This window comes from Manacus candei, unplaced genomic scaffold (genome assembly GCF_025592945.1).
Source record: "Manacus candei isolate 608988 ecotype Guabito, Panama unplaced genomic scaffold, ASM2559294v1 h1tg000081l, whole genome shotgun sequence".
Taxonomy (NCBI): Eukaryota; Metazoa; Chordata; class Aves; order Passeriformes; family Pipridae; genus Manacus; species Manacus candei.
Genome location: NW_026138129.1, coordinates 6,303,543 through 6,322,768, shown reverse-complemented (window position 1 = coordinate 6,322,768; position 19,226 = coordinate 6,303,543). Strand labels below are relative to the sequence as shown.

At 36.3% G+C, this 19,226-nt stretch overlaps 1 protein-coding gene across 5 annotated transcripts in view; it reads right to left on the bottom strand.

Annotated features, from left to right (window-relative positions):
* Nucleotides 1–1,624: 1,624 nt before the first annotated feature.
* The window catches only part of ADGB (androglobin), a 111,152-nt gene continuing 93,550 nt past the window's right edge, over nt 1,625–19,226 (bottom strand). For all 5 annotated transcript variants that reach the window (XM_051811291.1, XM_051811290.1, XM_051811289.1 and 2 more), the window contains 8 exons: nt 18,840–19,039; nt 17,568–17,679; nt 10,632–10,729; nt 8,822–8,977; nt 6,916–7,024; nt 4,811–4,898; nt 3,657–3,840; nt 1,625–2,081 (listed from right to left, as the gene is read on the bottom strand). In XM_051811291.1, coding sequence (XP_051667251.1) covers nt 1,896–2,081; nt 3,657–3,840; nt 4,811–4,898; nt 6,916–7,024; nt 8,822–8,977; nt 10,632–10,729; nt 17,568–17,679; nt 18,840–19,039 — 1,133 coding nt within the window. In that variant the 3' untranslated portion in view covers nt 1,625–1,895. The remainder of the gene's footprint in view (nt 2,082–3,656; nt 3,841–4,810; nt 4,899–6,915; nt 7,025–8,821; nt 8,978–10,631; nt 10,730–17,567; nt 17,680–18,839; nt 19,040–19,226) is intronic.

The window sequence follows — 19,226 nt, the reverse complement described above, 5'->3', positions numbered from 1 at the left end:
GATCAGAGTACACTGTGTCTGAGTTTAAGTCAGTTGATAGCTCATTACATGTGGGGATGGGTTGTGATCATGCAGGTTATTTGCTGAATTTTTGACATTCAGATGTCGATAATGCTGGTTTTTGGAACTGGATTTATTTTTACAACAGAATGTCATTATAGCACTTACAGTGACATGAAGAACAGAACTTCAGCTTGATCTTCCTCTACAGAAGCTCATTAGAGATTCACATGAGAAGACAACCAACACGTGCTATTGCCATGGAAACAAGATGGAATATTATGAAGCAGTATATCCCATATTCCAAAATAGAGAGGACAAAGAGCAATTATAGCAAAAAACTGACAGCCTCTTTATTTGCAGCCTGTATGGGTCCAAGCAAAACTTAGCTCCTGCTCTTTGCAATAAAAGTCACTGGTGCAGTTTTGGGACTCTGGTTTCAATTCTTCCCTTTCAAACATGAGAACTCAAGCTAGTTAGTTTAGTTTATGATGTATGGGAGGCAGGAGGCAGAATGGAGGCATTGGCATCACAGCAGGTGTGTAGGTGTGATCATGTACTAAGCACAGACATCACAGAACTGATAGAGGAGTGAGTTAAGTATAAGCCACATAGTGAGCTGCTGATAAAACAGAGATGAACAAAACTAGCAGAGACTGAACATCTGGTATGTCATTAAGACACAGAAGAAAGGCTAGTTTCAAATGCAGTGGCTAGCCAGTACCAGTGGCTGGCCAGAATGCAAAGGATAAAATTTATTGTTGATTTGCATTAAATAGGGGAGTTTCATGGTTTCTCACCTTGCTTAGATAATGAAGTGCTTTCAGACATCCTGGACATATAGTATGCATACAATATGTACTTAGTCTAACTTGCCAAGGTTCTGCTTGTGACTACATACACAGAAAATTCCTTAAGATATTTAAAACAGCTCTGTCTGGTCTAGAGAGAGTTTTTACCATTGTTAGAGTTTTGAGCATTGTCTCTGAGTGCAGAATGACAGCTTGTGAGTACAAATGCACATATTTTTTTGTGTTTGATGACAAAACCCCAAATACAGAAATTCTATGCTAATAGAAACAAGACCTTAGAGGAAATACTTCACCCTATGTGTAAAAGGCCTGTGATTGCTACTTCATTCACACACTGGTTCTACTTTTAAGAAACATTTTTAAATTCCAGCTGAGACTCTATTATAATTGGTCACTTTGAGTAAAGCCACCATGGGCAAAAGATAGCTTAGGAAAGATAAAAAAAAAGAGAGTAATAGGGTTTTTAGAAGCATTTAACAAGCCTTGGAAGGTTGTGCCAAGAGTTTATCATGACAGAGAGCTACTGTGAGATTCAAAAACACTTAAGAGAATGATGGAAGGGATATTACAGAAAGCTTGTGAGTGCCTACTGGACCAGGCTTTGGGAAACCTCCCAGTGCCAGCATATGAAAAGTATGGTGTACCACTATTTAATTATGATAAACTCCACAAATCTTCATCCACTTAAGCAGCCACATCAAATGACATTCAAAACTGACAGGTTACATTCACTGTTTCAACTCTGATTCATTCTTGACTGATTCTGTTTTGACTGGGAAAAAAAAAGACAAAAGACACTTGATTTTGGGAGAGGAGCCTAAATGAAATACAATTTTTTTTGCAAAAGTTATTCTAGTAAAACACACAAACTTTAATAGTAGTGAGTAGCTTTATGAAAAGCAAAACAGCAAACACCTTGTTAAAAAGAATACCTGGTCATTTTTTTTTCACCAGCAACAGACAAAGAGATAAAATGTGATATAGTTGCCAAATATACCGCAAAATAACAAATATTCTTTCTCATCTTTGCTATCAACTTTCTTTCCCATGGTGTTAAATGCAATTCACTAGTTGCAAAAGCAACTACTTTTTTTTCCCTGAACCTTTACTGGGCTTGGTTTTGTCTGTGCTTTTCTTCTTTTTCTCTGCTTTTAAGGCTGCTTCCTGAGCTGCCAGTTCTTCTTGTTTTCTAAGCTCAGCCTCTAGCAGATTATTTCTGTATGCTTCCCGAATGCTGTGAACTCTGAGTCGTGTTTCATCTAAGGATGCCTAGGCAAAAACAAACAACAATACCACCCCTCTTAACACATAAATTTTGATTTATTTCATCACAAACAACTGCATCCTTCCTGGTCTGTTTTACTCTGTGACTCTGTAAGTAGAGGGAGAGTAGCTCTCCTTTTCTTTTTACTTGGATTTTTATTATTTCTCATAGGAAATAGCTATATCAATCTTTTCACCATGAAGAAGAAGAGAAAGTTCACAAAAATCCTTTTTAAATTTCTAGCATAATAAGCTAATTATGTGAAGGGAGGATAGGGCAACAGACTAGTACTAGTTTGCTTTGCTGTCATAAACGAGTCCATTAAAAACTACTTGTCAGAAATGTTTAAATTGTTTAGGAGTTCTAGCCTTTTGAGAGTCTAAAAGAGCCTAAATCACATTGACCTTCAATGAGACTTAGGGCAAGCGGGACTTGGACACCTCTGAATACTTTTTCCTTTCCATTTCCATCCCGGAAAATGGGGATTCCTGAATACCTTTATATACTTCTCTGTGGTCTACAGATGAAAAAATTGCAAAAGTGCTTATCAGCACAGTGTGCATATTCACAAGTAACTCTCATTTTAAATTCATACTGTGAAACATTTTTAATGGAAATACTTTCTAGAAAGAGTTGAGGAACTGCTGTTGAGAAAAAAATTCCCTTCTAATATATAGTATGTTAGGAATCCAAAATTATAGCAACACCTGAAAACCTGGACATGTGTTCTTATTAGGATCAGTCACTGCTAGAGAACTGTGGCTCCTTGCAGACCTGTAGTTGTGTAACATAAATCAGGCTGACTGGGAACTTAAAAAGAAGATGTTTTCAAGTGGTTTCTGTAAATAAGTTGATTTGATGTAAAATTATTTTTACTGTCCCTTATCCAGCTTTAAGAGCTCTGAATAGTCACCAGTTGATTGCTAATGGTTATTGTTTCACCACTGTATAAAAAATAATTTTGGTCCTGTTGATGCTCAACAGTTAAGTCAATTTGTAAGATATTTGTATCAATTTCATGTGCAATGAATTGGCTGCTTTAATCCTCACAATGGATTGTACCCTAACGCTACCAAATTTATTTTTATATACATGTTTTTTTAAGGATTAATAATTCAAACTCCAAGAAAATTGTGTTCTCTAACTTTGCTGTAAGACACATTAAGAGCAACTCGCCCCCTATATAATTTTTTCAAAATTACTTTCTAAAAAGCCTATACAATTCTATAACCAAAAAAATAGTAAAACCAGAGATGCTTTACCTAATATGCACCTGGTCATGTATGTCAAATGCTCAATATAACCATCCTTTTACGGTGATATTCTTAAAATAGTGTTTTTGCAGAGAGCTATATCAAGCAAGTACTAAGAACATCATACTAAGGAGGTTGTATAGTACTGGGGTTTTTTCCCTTTAGAACTTTCAGTTTTAACCTTTGCCCAAGCAAAATTTCAAGCTTGTTCATTGCTTCTAACTACTGGTACTGAATACAACAGTTTTGATGATGGCTGATCAAGATAATCAGCCTAGTGGTGGACATCACAGTAATAGTTACTGGAAAGTAATCTTGACAACCTACCTGCAGATTCTCATACATTTCAAGTATATTTTGCTTCAATAAAGCTCTGTCATTTTCTTCTTTTTGTCTTTGCTCCAAAACCAACTCCTGAAGTTCCCTAAAATGGTTAATTTTTTCCTCATTACGTATCTGTTGCTGTTGAATAATAGACTCATTTCTCAGCACAGATTCAGACCTTGTTTTTCTGAAAGGAAATACAAAGATATTTGTCTCATTTCAAAAACAACTCTGGGTCTTGTATATTTTGCTTAACACCTATATGCGTATATTTGGCTTATATTTGGCAACGTCACCATTGTATGGTTAGATATGGTTAAGGAGACACTTTTCCTCTGCTTATATATGACACTCAGGCCAGGTCTTCTTATACTTGAGTGTATATTTTAAAAATATTTATAAAAAAATGCTCATTTTTGAGCACATGAAAAACTCCTACATATGACACTTATTTTAATTTGCAAGAAGTTTTTGATATTATAATTCTGCATTGAGACAAATGTAATTTTTTTTTTTTGCTTTTGGCATAATGGCAGCTAAATGGACAATATATTTTTTTCCATTTTGACTTAAATGACTAGTGTCAAAGTCAAGGACTTGAAGACAAATTAAATGCTTAAAAGATTCAAGCCTGTGGAAGATATTTTGCTATATTTTCTACTGTTTCAATGTTTTTCACTTCAATATAACACCTGTTTCTCTTTCAATTTAAAATTAAATTTGGACATTTTTGTCAGCATGTTCTAAGGTCTTTTGAAAGTCAATGAGATGCAGAAATGTTACATTGAATACCAATGGACTTAAGCATGAAAGGTTCTAGCTGCAGCGCAGCAAATACACAGGTGCAAGTAAATAGCTTGATAAGTTCACGTCAACACTTGTAATAAACAATACAGTTTTTTTGAATAGGAAATATAATTAATATAGTTATTTCAGCTGTTAACTATTATTATTATTAACTGAACTGCATTTGTTAAATACAGTACTTTAAACTAGCATAATGTCCTGATAAACTTCATATGTGCTCCTTTCAAGACGAACACTGAAATAAGTATATTTGCCTGCATATGCATTCTTCAAATGTTTATGTCACATACTCATTACATGTAGTGCAGTGATTCAGGTCTTTTGACATTTATTATGTTAAGGCAGTTTACCTTATGTAAGGACTAAGGTCTATAAGCTCCCATTTTTTTTTCTGCCTTTGTAATCTTGCATCAATAGCTGCTTGTGGGGTTTTCTTTCCTGTGGTAAGAAAATATAAACCAAAGCAGATTAACCTGGTTATTTGGTTATTCTAGGAGCTCCATCTAAATTCTTATATAAATTTTTCTTCTTTTGGCTCAGCAAAATACACTATTAAATGGGAATATGACTTGGAGAGGATATAATATTTCTGCCCTTTTATTTCCAACACTCATGATAGAATCAAACATGCTGCAAAAACCCCACATATGCTAAAATGAAACTAATATACGTATTTTAGCTACATCCGCTTCACTCAAGAAAGTTTGTAAATCTAAACAAGAACATTGAATTTGCAGTGCCTAAAGAATACAAGAACAACTTATAATCAGCTCGGAATCGTATTCTTTTATTTAAAAAAAACCCAATAAAAATCTGATTGCCCAGTCCTGTCTGTAGATTGAAAAAATATATATTCCCTTTGGGGTAGACATTTAGTTTAGGAAATACCAGTCTAAAGAAAAATGGTCTCATGACATATTAAAATTTGTATTCTGAAGTCTCAGGGTTTTTTAACCACATGGATAGTAACCATGCTATGTTTTATTGTAGAGTTATCATGACACAGTAACATATCTGATATTAAGCATTGCACTGGGCTGAGCTGTGTTGTGATTAGTCCAATGCTTCATTCTTTTAATTTTTCTGAATGTGCTGAAAATGCCTGTGGAATCTGATGAGATTTAATGATGACCGGAGTAGTTTTCTTTCATAGAAACTCTCTTCTTAGTCTACCTGTAGCAGTAACCAATTGAAATATTTGAAAAACATTACTGGAATTTTTTTCATCAAAAATAGAAAAGAGGTTTCTGAGCTTTAAAAAAATTACAGTCTATATATATACTGTCTATACATAGACAAATATGCCAGCCTTCTCTGGTGGTCTTGAAGGGTGACTTGGATCTTTGGAAGTGCCTTAGACACTGCCTTTCAGAAAAGTATTCTCCAGAATACAAAAATTCTCATTTAAGGTACTGAATATTACAGAAATGTTCCATCCTATTATTGCGTATTGCTGCACTCTATGGAATTGAACCATAACAACTTACAGTCATTGGAGTGTCACTCTTTACTTCATAAGGCTTTATATTAGACTCTAAACACTTAGTTTAGAACAAAGCACTTGGTAGACAACCATTAATTTTGAAGTACTTACCCAGTAACTTAGAGGAAATAACATTTTTTCAAATAAACAATACTGTGTTTGTTTAAGGCATGAAGATTACTTACCTGGATGTAAAAGTACTAATCTTATGTACTGGTCACAGGTTCTATTCCATGCACATGAGCCATGACCAGATATTGTCACAATCAGACTGGGTATTATTCTTTTTTTTTTTTTTTTGTGATGGCCTGATCTCAGCATTATTCACAGAAGAAAAGAAACAGCAAAAAGCTTGCAGCCTTCCACTCAGTTCACCTTCTCATCACAGTCCAGTAACTGGCAGGGAACACACATGAAGAATTCGTAGAAGTTGTAACCACTAAATAAAATTAGCACTTATGGAAGCTGCCAGGAAGCTGATGCTACTCAGTATGCACTTTTTGACACCTCCATTCCAGAACACTGTCTGTGAACAGTTTCCATGAACATTAACATAAAAAATGCACATTACATGTATTAGTCTCTTACTGACATGCTATTTCAGCTGCTAAACACTTTATTTAGCATTTCTACACTAATGAACTCTGGTAGCCAACTTGGAATTGAGTAAGTATTTTCCACTGAACTTCCAAAAATTTCTGGTTAATTAAGGGTTAGAATTCTAATACAAAAGGACTACCTGAAGTTTGCATAATGGTAATTTGGTAGCCTCCAAGAGCCATGAGGCTGTATCTGTGCCTGGAAATAGAGCAGTGAAACAATTAAAACAAAGAGGGGATAGAGAAGATAGAGGGTAAGTGTGCCACTGCGCATTTGGACATCTTTATCAAGGCTGTTTTATCCATTTACTATTAGTATTTACTGCAGAAATCTTTCCTAAGGAACTGAAGACACAGATAGTTATACCCTTACCTCCTTCTCCTGAACTAGGTGTTACACTGGCGGTCTCAGTCCCAGCTATGGCCTCCTCTGAATCTCTCACAGCACACTTATTAAGAAAACGCACACGTTCCTGAAAAGCCTAGGAATCAAAGTTTTAATCCAGATAAGAAAACTTCTACTGCATACTTTAAATCCCAAAGAATTTTCAAAAGAAGGTCAATAAGACCTAACATTAGAGTGCAGTCTGCAATTCTGCCTGGGGCTGGAATCAGAAAAGATGCCAGGGTCCCAGTGAATCAGTTCTGAGACATTGACACTTAAGACCACCTTGACACTTAAGATCACTGTCCAGTGAAATACTGGAAAGTCATTGATCTCTGGGAAGTTTAAATAATATTTAGATTCAAAACAAAACCTCAAGAACTGAAAATCAAGATTCCCTCATAGCTGAATGTACAACTACTGCACCTCCTTAGGGAAAATATAACTTTCTCTTAGGGGTTCCTAAAGCCTAGTGATTTAGGCTTCCTCCTGAGAAATGGGACCTTTGGGTGCAAACTCTTTCAGACTCAATTACCTCTACGGCCAAAACCAGACATCAGCACTTCTATATCTTTTCAGAAGGTGACTTTGGCTCATTGGGCATTTTCTTAAGGGCTGAGATTGCCAGAACAGACAGAAGACAAAGGTCACCCTGGAGTCAGGCACCCGATTCCCATAGTTAGAAAGTCCGTGACCCCTGGAATGGGCAGACATTGTGGCAGGGTGATCAAGAAGAAAGGCAAGAGAAAGCTACTTAAGCTGGATAGCAGCCCCCAATTTAGACCTTGTTTTTAGCATATTCCATGTGCTGCAATTTTCTTAATGATAGCTGTTTTAGAAAAATGTCACAGACTGAAGGGGCTTTCAAAATGGAACCCTGTAGTTGCAATTCAGTTGATTTTCTGATCAAAAAAGGATGTGGTGATAGAACTAGCATTCTGAAGAGACTCTTTACACATCAAATGGGATTCATTTCCAGCTAATCTTTAGGAGGCTGTACTTGCATTTTCAGTCTCAGCACAACTAATCACCACTGCAGAGCTGCAACTCTCCTTAGACCATTTAATAGAGTACTGTCAGAAAAAGTTCTGAGCTTTGAATACACTGAAAAAAACTTAGAAAACCTGAAAGTGTAAATGGAAAGACCCATGTCTGAGGTTCATTTTTGAAAGGTAATATAAAAAAGACAAAATGCTTCTAAGGTGGGGATTCTGGCTGAGAATCCTTCAATAGGCAATGGTAATGGTGGTGATAGTTTAAAGACTACATCTTGTTCTTTTCTTTTTCTTTTTTTTTTGTATGATGCTTCCAATTCTGAATTAGCAGTGCAATTTTTTGCTTTAGTAGAAAGAACATGTATTATTTTTTCATCTTAAGCATATGTCACATCAAAAATATCCCGCTGTAGCTGACAGCTGAATTAGTGAATTCATACAGAACATGTACAGGCCCATGGATAACCTGCAACCCAGAATGAATTTGAGGATCCTGGCTGCAGGGGACAGTGTGAGTGGTGACATGACCAGGTGCCAGTTGTTCAAGAGAAATCATTTTAGCAGTGTATTTCTCAACAGAATCTGTTCATGTTAAATATTAAATCTGTCACAAGCAGCAGCTTTGCAATTGTGAAGAGGCTTTCTAAAGAGAAACTTTTGTATGTTTTGTAAAGTAGAATCTAAAGTCTCAGTGATCTACAGAGGCCTGAAATTATCTGGATTACTGCTCAGAATTCATGCACTTTTAATTCTTTAAACTATAAAATTTCCTATCTTCCATAGAGTGGTGAAGAGGACAGCCCAAAGAAGGTCCCTGTTGTGGAAACTGCTCTACCATCACAACAGCTCCTGGAACTTGTGCAGAAGACACCACTGCAAAGATACCACTCTGATATTACCTTGACAGCTCTTCCTGGCTCTGCAGACTCCCATGCTTGTTTTATGGCTCTGATCTCATCTGCTTTCTGGGTGTCTTTCTTCATCTCCAGATGATCTACCTCTTTCTGTTCACTAACTACACGTAAAGTCCAGTACGGTTTGCTCGAAGTTGATTGCTGAAAGTATCATAAACACAATGTATTCACTGGCATACATCTATTACCACTCTTTAGAATGAAGTCATGTTTTTGTATCCTGGTAGTTTTGCATGCATTATGACACAAAGAGTGGCTGCCAAAGGAAAGGAAGATTACTCTGCAATGTGTGGAAGCTCTTTGAGGTACTTTGTTTACATGTTTCTCCCCCACTCCCATACAGTGTCCTCCACATTCCCTTTCCCTTCCTTTCTCTTTTCCTTTGCTTTTCATTTCTGTTTCCTCTTCCTTCTCCCCTTCCTTTTCCCCTTCCCCCTCTCTTCCACTTCTCTCCCCTCCTCTCAACTTTTCTTTCCTTCCACTAGGTTTTTTACTAGAAGCCTTATTATATTTAAGTGGGCTTTCTGTGTAGAAAAAAACCTTACTATGTCTTATCAGGTTCTTTTCCAATCACTTCCCAAACTCTCTGAAGGACCTTAACACATACCTTCTTCAGAACCAAAGGGTAAGTAGTGCCTGAGGTGTAGGAGACTATTCTGCTGTCTGACCAATGAACGAGATACTGTGCTGCATATATTTCTGTGAACCGTATCATCTGAAGAAGCTTTAAGCCCAAGATTTAGAAGCAGAGTTAGGAGTTCAGCTCTTATTTGAGACTAAAGGTGGGCATCTTCTTGATCTACAAGAGCTCCATCTTGAAACTTGTATCTGTTTCAGTGGTGGACTTAAGAACTCCTAAGAACCATCATCCCAGCATCCCTAGTATACCCCACCAATGGAGCTGAAGGAAGGAATCTGACATAACCTGAAGCTTCATTGACTTTCTGTGGCCAAAAAGCTAAACTGCAGCCACTCAGACTGCTCTGAAAGAAGGATTAAGGCACTATTCAAGAACTCTGTATAATTAGGTGTGGATATGAGTCACAGGGAAGTTTGCAGGTTTAGTCAACAAAAAAATTCAGTCGAGATTTCTTCATGAAAAATTCTATGGAGCTGTTCTCCCCTTGAACTACCTGCCATGAGGCAGCAAAACTCCCAGCAAAAGCAATGCCATTACACAAAGAACTGTCAGTTTCTTCATTGCCTTTCATTAATCTGTTTGCAATCAATAACATTATTCCTTTTATGGCATAAAGGCTGGCAATAGCCTTTTGGTCAGCCACAAAACACTCAGATTACCCCATCACAGATGAGAATAATCTCCAAGTAAGCAAGTAGATACGAATTCTTCTGCCACTCTACATCTGCAAGCTAATGACAATTGTGATATATGAGACAGGAACTGACTGTAGTGGAAAGACCTATTTCATCTCCTTAGGAAGCCATGAAAGCCACTACAATGGGATGCAAATATGGTGAATTCATGGAATTTAATAAACTTTCAGCAGAGACAGAAACTACACCAACAAAAGGAACAACCACTAGTTCCTTTATACATAAACAAAGAAATGAGCACATCGCATCTCTAAATCCAGGATGCACATCTTTTACATTCAACCTTTGTAATTCATCTTTTTACAGATCTAAATCTAAAAAGGTGGCAAAGCAGAACACAGAGAAATGCAAGGGATACACTAGAAATACTAGCAGTACTAACCTGCAGACCTGAGAATATATTTATGTTCACTACAATGATGGCACATTCAACAAATCCAGTTGTTGTCTTTGTTCTCACCTGAAATTCAACCGATCCTCTTTGGGACTTCTCTTTTTCTATCTTCTCAGATGCTCTTTGTTTTCTGGTTGATCTAGGAATATTTGCAAACTCTTGTCCTTCAAAAGAAATGAGCATTAGGAGAAGCTATGCTTCTCTTCCTTTCCCCCGTGTATTACTCAGACGTAGTTTTAATGCATGATGAATTATAGAATATCACTATTATCCATAAATATAATTCCTCATATAATACTCAGGCTGAAATAACAACACAAAATAGCCATACAGAGAGACAAAGAACAGCCAGTTAATCTGTTGACACTTTCAAATACTACCAAGAAAAAATGTGAGAACAGTTTTTTCAAAACAGACTCAAAAGGTGGACATACTGCGACAGCCTAATCTGTCCTAAACAGCACTTTACCCAGGGCTTAAACATGAGTTTGCCATGGTCCCTGCCATCAGTCACTGCATTGTTACCTTGTGTATGTGTCAGTATAAATACTGAAATGAACAGAATCACAGCCTGACTCTTACTTCCCTCACATAGTCTCACACAATCTCTGTTACTGTTATACACCAGGAAGGTAAGAAGCTTGAAATAGGTAAAGTCAGTATTCTCGCTGTCTGAAATCCTGAGACTGTGAAGAACAGAAAAAAGGATACATCCCACCAAAAATGCAAGGAAGTTAAGGCAAAGAAACATATTTGAGATTTGATGCATATTTAAGAAATGTGAAATTATCATTCTCAGAACTATCTGAGAACATTTTTAATTAATTATATTATCAGTACATGTGTATACTATATATTTGAATTAAAGATACTGAGAATTGACACTTATTCTGCAATGTCTTAGCTGACGGGAGCTGTTAACAAGACTTTTTGCATGTCATATTCTTGTTGAAATTAATTAATAAAGCCTGTAATATAAATTTAATAGCAGAAGGAACATGTCATTTGAAACAACCAGGAATCAATCCAAAACACTATGAGAAAGATTAAAAAGCTGAGCCTGAAATCTCCATTTCCTTCCACCTTCATACTGTTTGAAACATTGAGACAAATGCTGAAAACCTAGATTTAGTCAATACAATAAACCAGGGGATTTCTCTTAGAAAAAAAGTGGATATGAGTGATTGTTTCACAGTCTGATGATAATACTGAGGTATCTTTCACTTAATCTATGGTTTTCTAATTTCTTTCCACTGAGGACAAATCACTGTGCTGCACAATTAACAAGCTTTGGATCAGATCTGCAACGTCATGGCTGAGGTTATATGGATATATACAATTGCAAATAATAAATGTACATAAACATATTTATTACACACATATAACTCCACATACAAATATATATTATATGATATATATGTGTATTACATCATATGTTGTACTTTAAATCCCAAAGAATTTTCAAAGGAAGGATATTATTCTTATCTCCTCATGCTGCTTAAAAAATATACAATGACACCAAAGTGCTAAGCTTTCATTCATTCAATGCTACCAAGGCATACATTAAAGAATGAAAGCAAAAACTAAAGCAGTCTCCACAAATATTGAATATACTAAAACAAATCCAGAGGAAATGCAAATATAAAGCAAATTGGAAGTTATGGTTACATAAATGGCTTTCCATTTAATTTCACATTATCATAACATGTTAGCACCATAAATCAGGCTGGTGTACATGCATTATTCAAGGAATTATTAATTTTTAGAGATAAATTATTTAGTGTTTACACAAACACTCAAAGGCATTCCGTGTAGCTAGCTAAATTATATCAGACAGAGACTTTCTGTGTCATGGGATATCTGGTTCTGATAAATATTTTACCACTCTGAATTTTAACATTTTGATGCTCAAAACTTATTGTATACACAGAGAAGTTAGCAAATAACAAGCAAGCATATGAATTGACAGGGCCTGAATGAGGTTACCTTCTTTAACTCCTGATATGAATCCTTAGGATAGGATTCAATTGAGCTCTCCTAGCTAACAGTATGCTGCACTGTCCAGGTTCTCCCAGCCCTTCCCACTCCCTCAGCAGAGCAGGCAGTCTCCCCAGCTTTGGAATCATCCTCCAGATATACCTGGAGAGAGCACTGATTGCAGTCTGGCACTACAGAATGCAACCCATCCACTCTGAGTCAAAGGGAGATGTAAGTAGTTCCTTGGGGCTTTTTTAAGGGCTAAGCCAGGCAAATGCTTTGTATGGGGTATAATAAGAAAGGGAGATGACACAGAAAGTAAAAAGTCATTCCAGCTCACAGCTTATGCATCAATCATCACAAACTTTCAGTGGCAGATTTTATATCTGTACAGCACCAAGAAAAGCTTGGGCATCACACAGAACAACAGTGATGACACACAGCCAACAGCAACTCTTAAAATTAGCTTCTCTACTGCTCTTCAATTATTTATTCAGAAATTCATTTAGTCTGATTCCAAAAGGGAACATAGTGATCGTCCAGTCTGATGTCCTGCCTATGACAAGATAAACAATTACACCAAATGATTTCTATCTGAAACTCATAACTTCAGAATGAGATACATCAATTCTCTTTTTTAGGCAAGATAGAGAGCTACTTTTGATTTATGAAATTCAAATTAGAGAGAATCGATCTTATTCACAGGTAAAATACAGTGGAGTCTTCTGAAAATTTCTTTGATAAGATATCATGTTCCTTGCTGTCTAAAATAAACTCTGAGTATTTAGTGGGATTACCCAGTAGTTGACAGTAATGACTGTTAGTCATCCCATGAGGGACTTTCAGATTTTGTTACAAAAAGATTGAGAAGTTCAGATGTTGCTTTTCCCATCTCTGACTGGACCCTCATAAGGACTCAATGGATAGCAATGTCAAAAATCTTTACAAAGTTTGGCTCATCCAGGCACTAAAGTTACAGTAAAAATACACCAGGATAGGAACAAACCACCAATATGGTTGCAGTACTAGTGTGGTGTTAGAGCATGACTTAGAGGTCTAAAGCACCATCATTTATCCTCAGTGATCTATTTGTTCATTGAACACCAGGCAAGTGATTAATCACTACTGACAGGGAAGCTGGGAGAGACATAAAGAGAGAAAGAACTGAACATTCTGTTAAACATCTCATGGAATCCTGTCCTTGGCATGAGCCAGCAAGTTCTCCCATGGGAAAAGAAAACCAGTGGGAGGAACATACCCAGCCCTGGAGGATAAAAGGGAATATTCCGAAGGTTATTACCTGTCCTGCGTTTTCAAACCTATCTCTACTACCTGGATTGGGTGCCCTATCTCCCCTTGCTTTCCCAGTTGAATGACAGCCTTCTTTTAACAACAGCTTATACACTTGAGTTAATTTAAGGCAGTATGGAAAACACATACTGCAGTCAGCATTCAGCACACAATGATGATTCAACTCGGGGTTGGGACAGTTGCACAATAAAACCTATGATCTTACTACAAGAAAAATAAAACCAAAGAACCCAAAATGATAATAGTTGAAAATCATATATACAAGATGAATCTTAAAGGGATTTTGTTCACATAGTCATGGATCTTAAAATGGTACTAGCAGTTGCAAGATTGCCTGCTAATTGTTCCTCTTTTACACAGGAATTTATAATCCAAGCCTTACTTATTTTTTACTATTTTTCTACTGAAGACCTGCTGCATTAACAATTCCCAAAGGAAGGAGAAAAAAAAAAGAAAGAGAAAACAGAGAGAAAAGAATCAAAACTGCAGAGAGGCACGGGAGTGGGTGTGTGGACCCACGGATGGCCCCTGACTGTCACGGGAGAGCCACGGCAGTCACCACCTCAAGGATGCCTGCTAACACCTCCCTGCTGCCTGCCAGTGAGACACTGCACCCCTTGCTTTCCGAAATGTGCGAGTGGCCCCTGCTTGGGGGGGTTACACAGAGAGGGGAAGTAGGACTTGTTTTGAAAGTTGTGGTTGCTTGTTCAGGTTTGTTATATATATATATATATATATATATATATATATATATATATATATATATATATTAATAAAGAGCTGAGCTGTTATTTTCCTTTTCCACACCTTTTCACCTGAAGCCTCTTAATTTCAAAATTATAATAACTGAGAGGGAGAAGTTCGGTTTCTTTTCTTCCTAGCATGCCCTCCTTAGCAAACATTGGTGTCTTGTTAAACTAAAACAATAACACAGTTCTTTTCACAAGTACAAACATCAACAGATACAAAATTATCACAGTGTCTGTATGCCAGAGAACTTTAGTAACTGTTAATACAAAATTGAAATACGCTTTTGCCACGATAAATTAGTTTTAATACAAAATTAACTCCAGATGGCACTGTTGCCTTACGTGAAAAAGTGATACTTGAAATGGTGAAAATCTGTTGCAGGAATTTTTCATCCAGTTCACTGCAGCTTTCTTAAAAATCACATGGTGAGACAATACCTTTTTGGTTATATGTCAACATTACTATTATATGAATTGTGTGTTTAACAACTGGTGCTGTCAGATTCAAATGGTAAAACTCAGTTTTCAAATTGATTTAAGACTAGTTCACAATCAGAAAAAAGATTAAATGTTTGTTTTTTCCCCAAACCACTTAACCATAGTACACACTCCAGATAAATATTACTGTTAAAAGGAGTATGTAAAATAAATATTAAATAGTAAATACAGTGAGAGGCAATGTTTAAACTTCTTGATATAAGTTGTTTTTAAACTCGGTTTAAATCTGCTGGTATGCTTGTATAAACAGAAACACACAGTTAATAAGAACTGTAAAATGGACTTGTGCTACCTTGAAAGGCAGCAGTTATGAGAGGACACAGAAATTACACTTTAAAATAATCCTAAAACAAAAAGCGCTCGTTATCACTGACTGTGGCTTAAGTACATTTGACTGCAAATGAGCATCAGTTAACATGGAAAAGGGAAGCTATGAACTGGAATACTGCTACCTAGGACTAAACATGAGTATGACACGGACAAGTTTCAATAATATGGGCTGAAAAGTAGCGAAGAAACTTAAAGATTAAATGACCTCCTTTGACCTGCAGTTTTATAGACATGGAAACAGCTGTATAAAAGGATACACACCAGTAGCTTGACTGGTATGTTAAGTGCAAGCTGTTACTATACAGCCGACTCCGAAGGATAAAGACTGTGTAATAGGATGTGTATTGTAAGAAGCAGTCTATCATTAAAGAGAAAATTAGGAGAGTAAATGGAATCATCCAAGACGAAAAGATGATTTTGTGAAAAACGCAGCAAACTACAAGCAGGGGAAATCGCCACTAAAAAGCTGTGTACAGGACTGTAACCCTACATGATATAACTCCTCAAACACTACTAAAACTGACTAGGGACTACAGTAAATCAACAAGATACATCTTTGTAAAGTTGTGTAATGATAACTGAAGGAAGACTGAAAAAAATCTCAAATATTGCACACATCCTAAATCAAAGAAATTATATAATGTACGTCAGCAATTACTGCTGCTGAATCTAACTTCAGTCCAGGGTACTAGAAATTAAAACAAAAAAACCCACCAGACATTTAAGTAGAAATATGTAACTAGATTGTGATATACCACTAGTAAATAAAGATCAAATTGTTCTAAGAAAATTGAAGGATTTTAGTAAGTATATGTTTATGAGGAAGGATAATGCAAATAATATCTGCTTATTACTCATTACTTATTTTAAAAATTGAGTTATAGATCTTTAATATTAATGACACAGGACATTAACTGAATGGTGGAAATTAATATTTTAGGTTCTGCAGGAACCTAGGGGCAAGGGCACAAGGCAATCAGGTGCATGCATGCATGTGTGGATGACAGCTTGCACCAACAGCTGGAGTAGGGCTGCAGCCTCACAGGGGATGCAGGGGGTAGGTAATGTGCAGACTAGGTGTCTAAGTCCAGTCGGTGGAAGGATCCACCTTTATATAAATATATAGTCTCTCTAGTGAACTTCCATTCTTTCCAGCCAGAGAGGGGAAAGCAGGATGAAGTCGCTGGTGCTGTGTCTGTGTTTGTGAGAGTGCTCTGACTGTCTGTCTGTGATCTGTGTAGCTGGTAATGCATAGATAGATAGATAGATAGATAGATAGATAGATAGAGATACATAGTGTGCATGTGTGTCTACCTGCATATGCTTGTTGGGACTACATCTTCAGCCTCACTACTAGTTGGACCTGGGGGTGTGCAGTGGCAGCAGCCTTGCCTCTCTCAGGCATGATAAACTTTAACATAATTGAGATCTAAATAACTTCATGTTGACCCCAGTGTTAAAAGAAGAAGCAAATATGAGACATTCATCTAATTATTAGGATATTGACTAGTATTCTAACTGCTTTTAATACACCTTGGGTTTAGTGTTTTCTGTCCGTTAACAAGAAATGCTAAGAGAATCCAGGGAAAAAAAACCCCAAACTTCTGTAATTTATCTGTCCCTTTGCTGGCTTGAATATACTGTACTTGAGACCTCTCCTAATCTTTCCTCCTGCTAAATTCTTCTCCTAGCAGTACAGAAGCAAGACATATCCCAAATCAGGCCTTTTTTCCCCCCTCTTGTCAGTGCATTTTCTTAAATTACCAGTAGGTATGTTTCTGTAGTTTCAGTAGAAATTTCTATGTTTGGATATACTTTGTCAGGGCATTGGGACTTCATCAGTCTCTCTGACTGTAAAAGCAGTCATACTTCTAGAACTTTCCAGATCTCTGCCTAAAGATGAGCCCCAAGAAGCTAAGGTGAGTTCTGCAGTGTACTCTCATATTTCTTTACAATTTGTGAACTGAAGCTGTAGATTCATGCAATTTCTAAGACCTACAGAACAGAAAGCTTTGTTCCCTAATTATTTCACTCAAGCAATGAATAAACGAAAAAGTGTTGCTTCTGGAAATATGGGATTTTTTTAAATATCAGTAACATGATGCATTTGAATAAATATGTGCCTAGGTCAACCTACCTTTGATTTCATCTTTCTCCTCTTCTTCCAGTTCCTGAACAGAAAGAGTGTGATCCTCAGGAAGTGGCCAACTTTCATATAACACTAGTGCCTGAATCATATACTTGTGAGACTGTGAAAGAAAATGCAGCATGCTGAAGACATAACAAGTACTGCAAGCGTTCAAGTCCTGTAGGTTAGTAAACTGCCAGCTATTGAATTCAGCAAATAAAACACATAATTAATTTACAAGCTTGCACATAAAAGCATTCAAAAGAAGCTTAAAAAATTAGCATTAATTCCACAGATTTTATTTTAATTCCTGTGAAATCGAACAATTAATCATGTGTTTATCAAGTGAAACTAAACTGGGCTATACAATAAGAAGCTACATTCCTTTAAGATTTCAATGTAACTTTCCTATGTATGCCATGTACTAAAACAAAGACTTTTGTTGATCTTAAGACCTACTATAGGGTTTTGAGCCCTAATACTAGCACTCAATGATGCCTTAATTTGAGGAAGAGGTGACAGGGTCCATAGGTTGTTTTAAACATTGTCTAAACTGAACAGGAAATGGCTATATTTAAAAATTGTTTTCCAAATTCTAAAGCCAGTTCTGAGTCAAAGGAACAGCCCTGGTTTTCTTTGAATATTTTGTTGCAATTGAACTCAACTATGAAGAAAAACTGCAGCAGAGAAACATTTGGAGATAGAGAAGCAAGAAGTGCTCTAGAAAATATATGTTATTTTTTTAGAATAGATAAATAATACTAACTGACATCAAGAAAAATCCAAGGTATTGAAATTATGAGAAACTTGGTTCTATTAGCAGATATTGTGTGTCTTTTACTAAAGCTTTTAGCTGACTGAAAATAGGTGTCTCTCTATGAAAACTATAAAAGATGGTCTTGTCTTACAACATATCTCAAAGAAAGTTCACATTGAGGCATCTGAAGTTTAACTTACTTTCTGGCAGTTTTTGGTCCTTAGCTGAAAGTTATTCTGTACTTGAATTGGATTTGTCAAATGAAGAACACGTAAAGACAGAATATATCCCCTTGATGTGAAACTCCCTTCTTATTTAGTCACTCATACATGTACATTATCCTTTCTTCATCACTTCATTCAAAAGCTACCAACAATTAATTTTGGACTCCTTGTTCTTGCCTCAGGATATAAGATTTCCATATGTACCAAAAGAATTAGCAATACCCCTTCATCGTGTTTGTTGGGGTTTTTCTTTGTTTGTCTTTGTTTTTCCCCAAATCCCAGTGATTTGTAATCTCTTACTTGTTGTGGACTTTCAACAATATTTTGGAAGTTTTCCAAGGGCAAAGATTCATCTATTAATGTAGGTGGATCTTCTTGTACAAGTTCTGGCTTCAGAGAAGTTTTGCTGTCCTTTGAAAATGAATCATGAGTTGTTTTTTTTAATTGTCCAGTTTCTGATTCCTTCTTTGTACTACTTTGAATAATCTCTGAGGTTTTTGCTGCAAAATGACAACAAAAAAAAAAATCCAGAAATTCTATGAATCATTGGTATAAGGTAAATACATGCCCCCAGAAAGTAAGAGAAAGAATTAGCACAGTCAATTTTCTCACACTGTATTATACTCACAAGGTTCCAATTAAAATTATGCTTATTCCAAATAGTACACTGATTTCATTTTGCGTGCA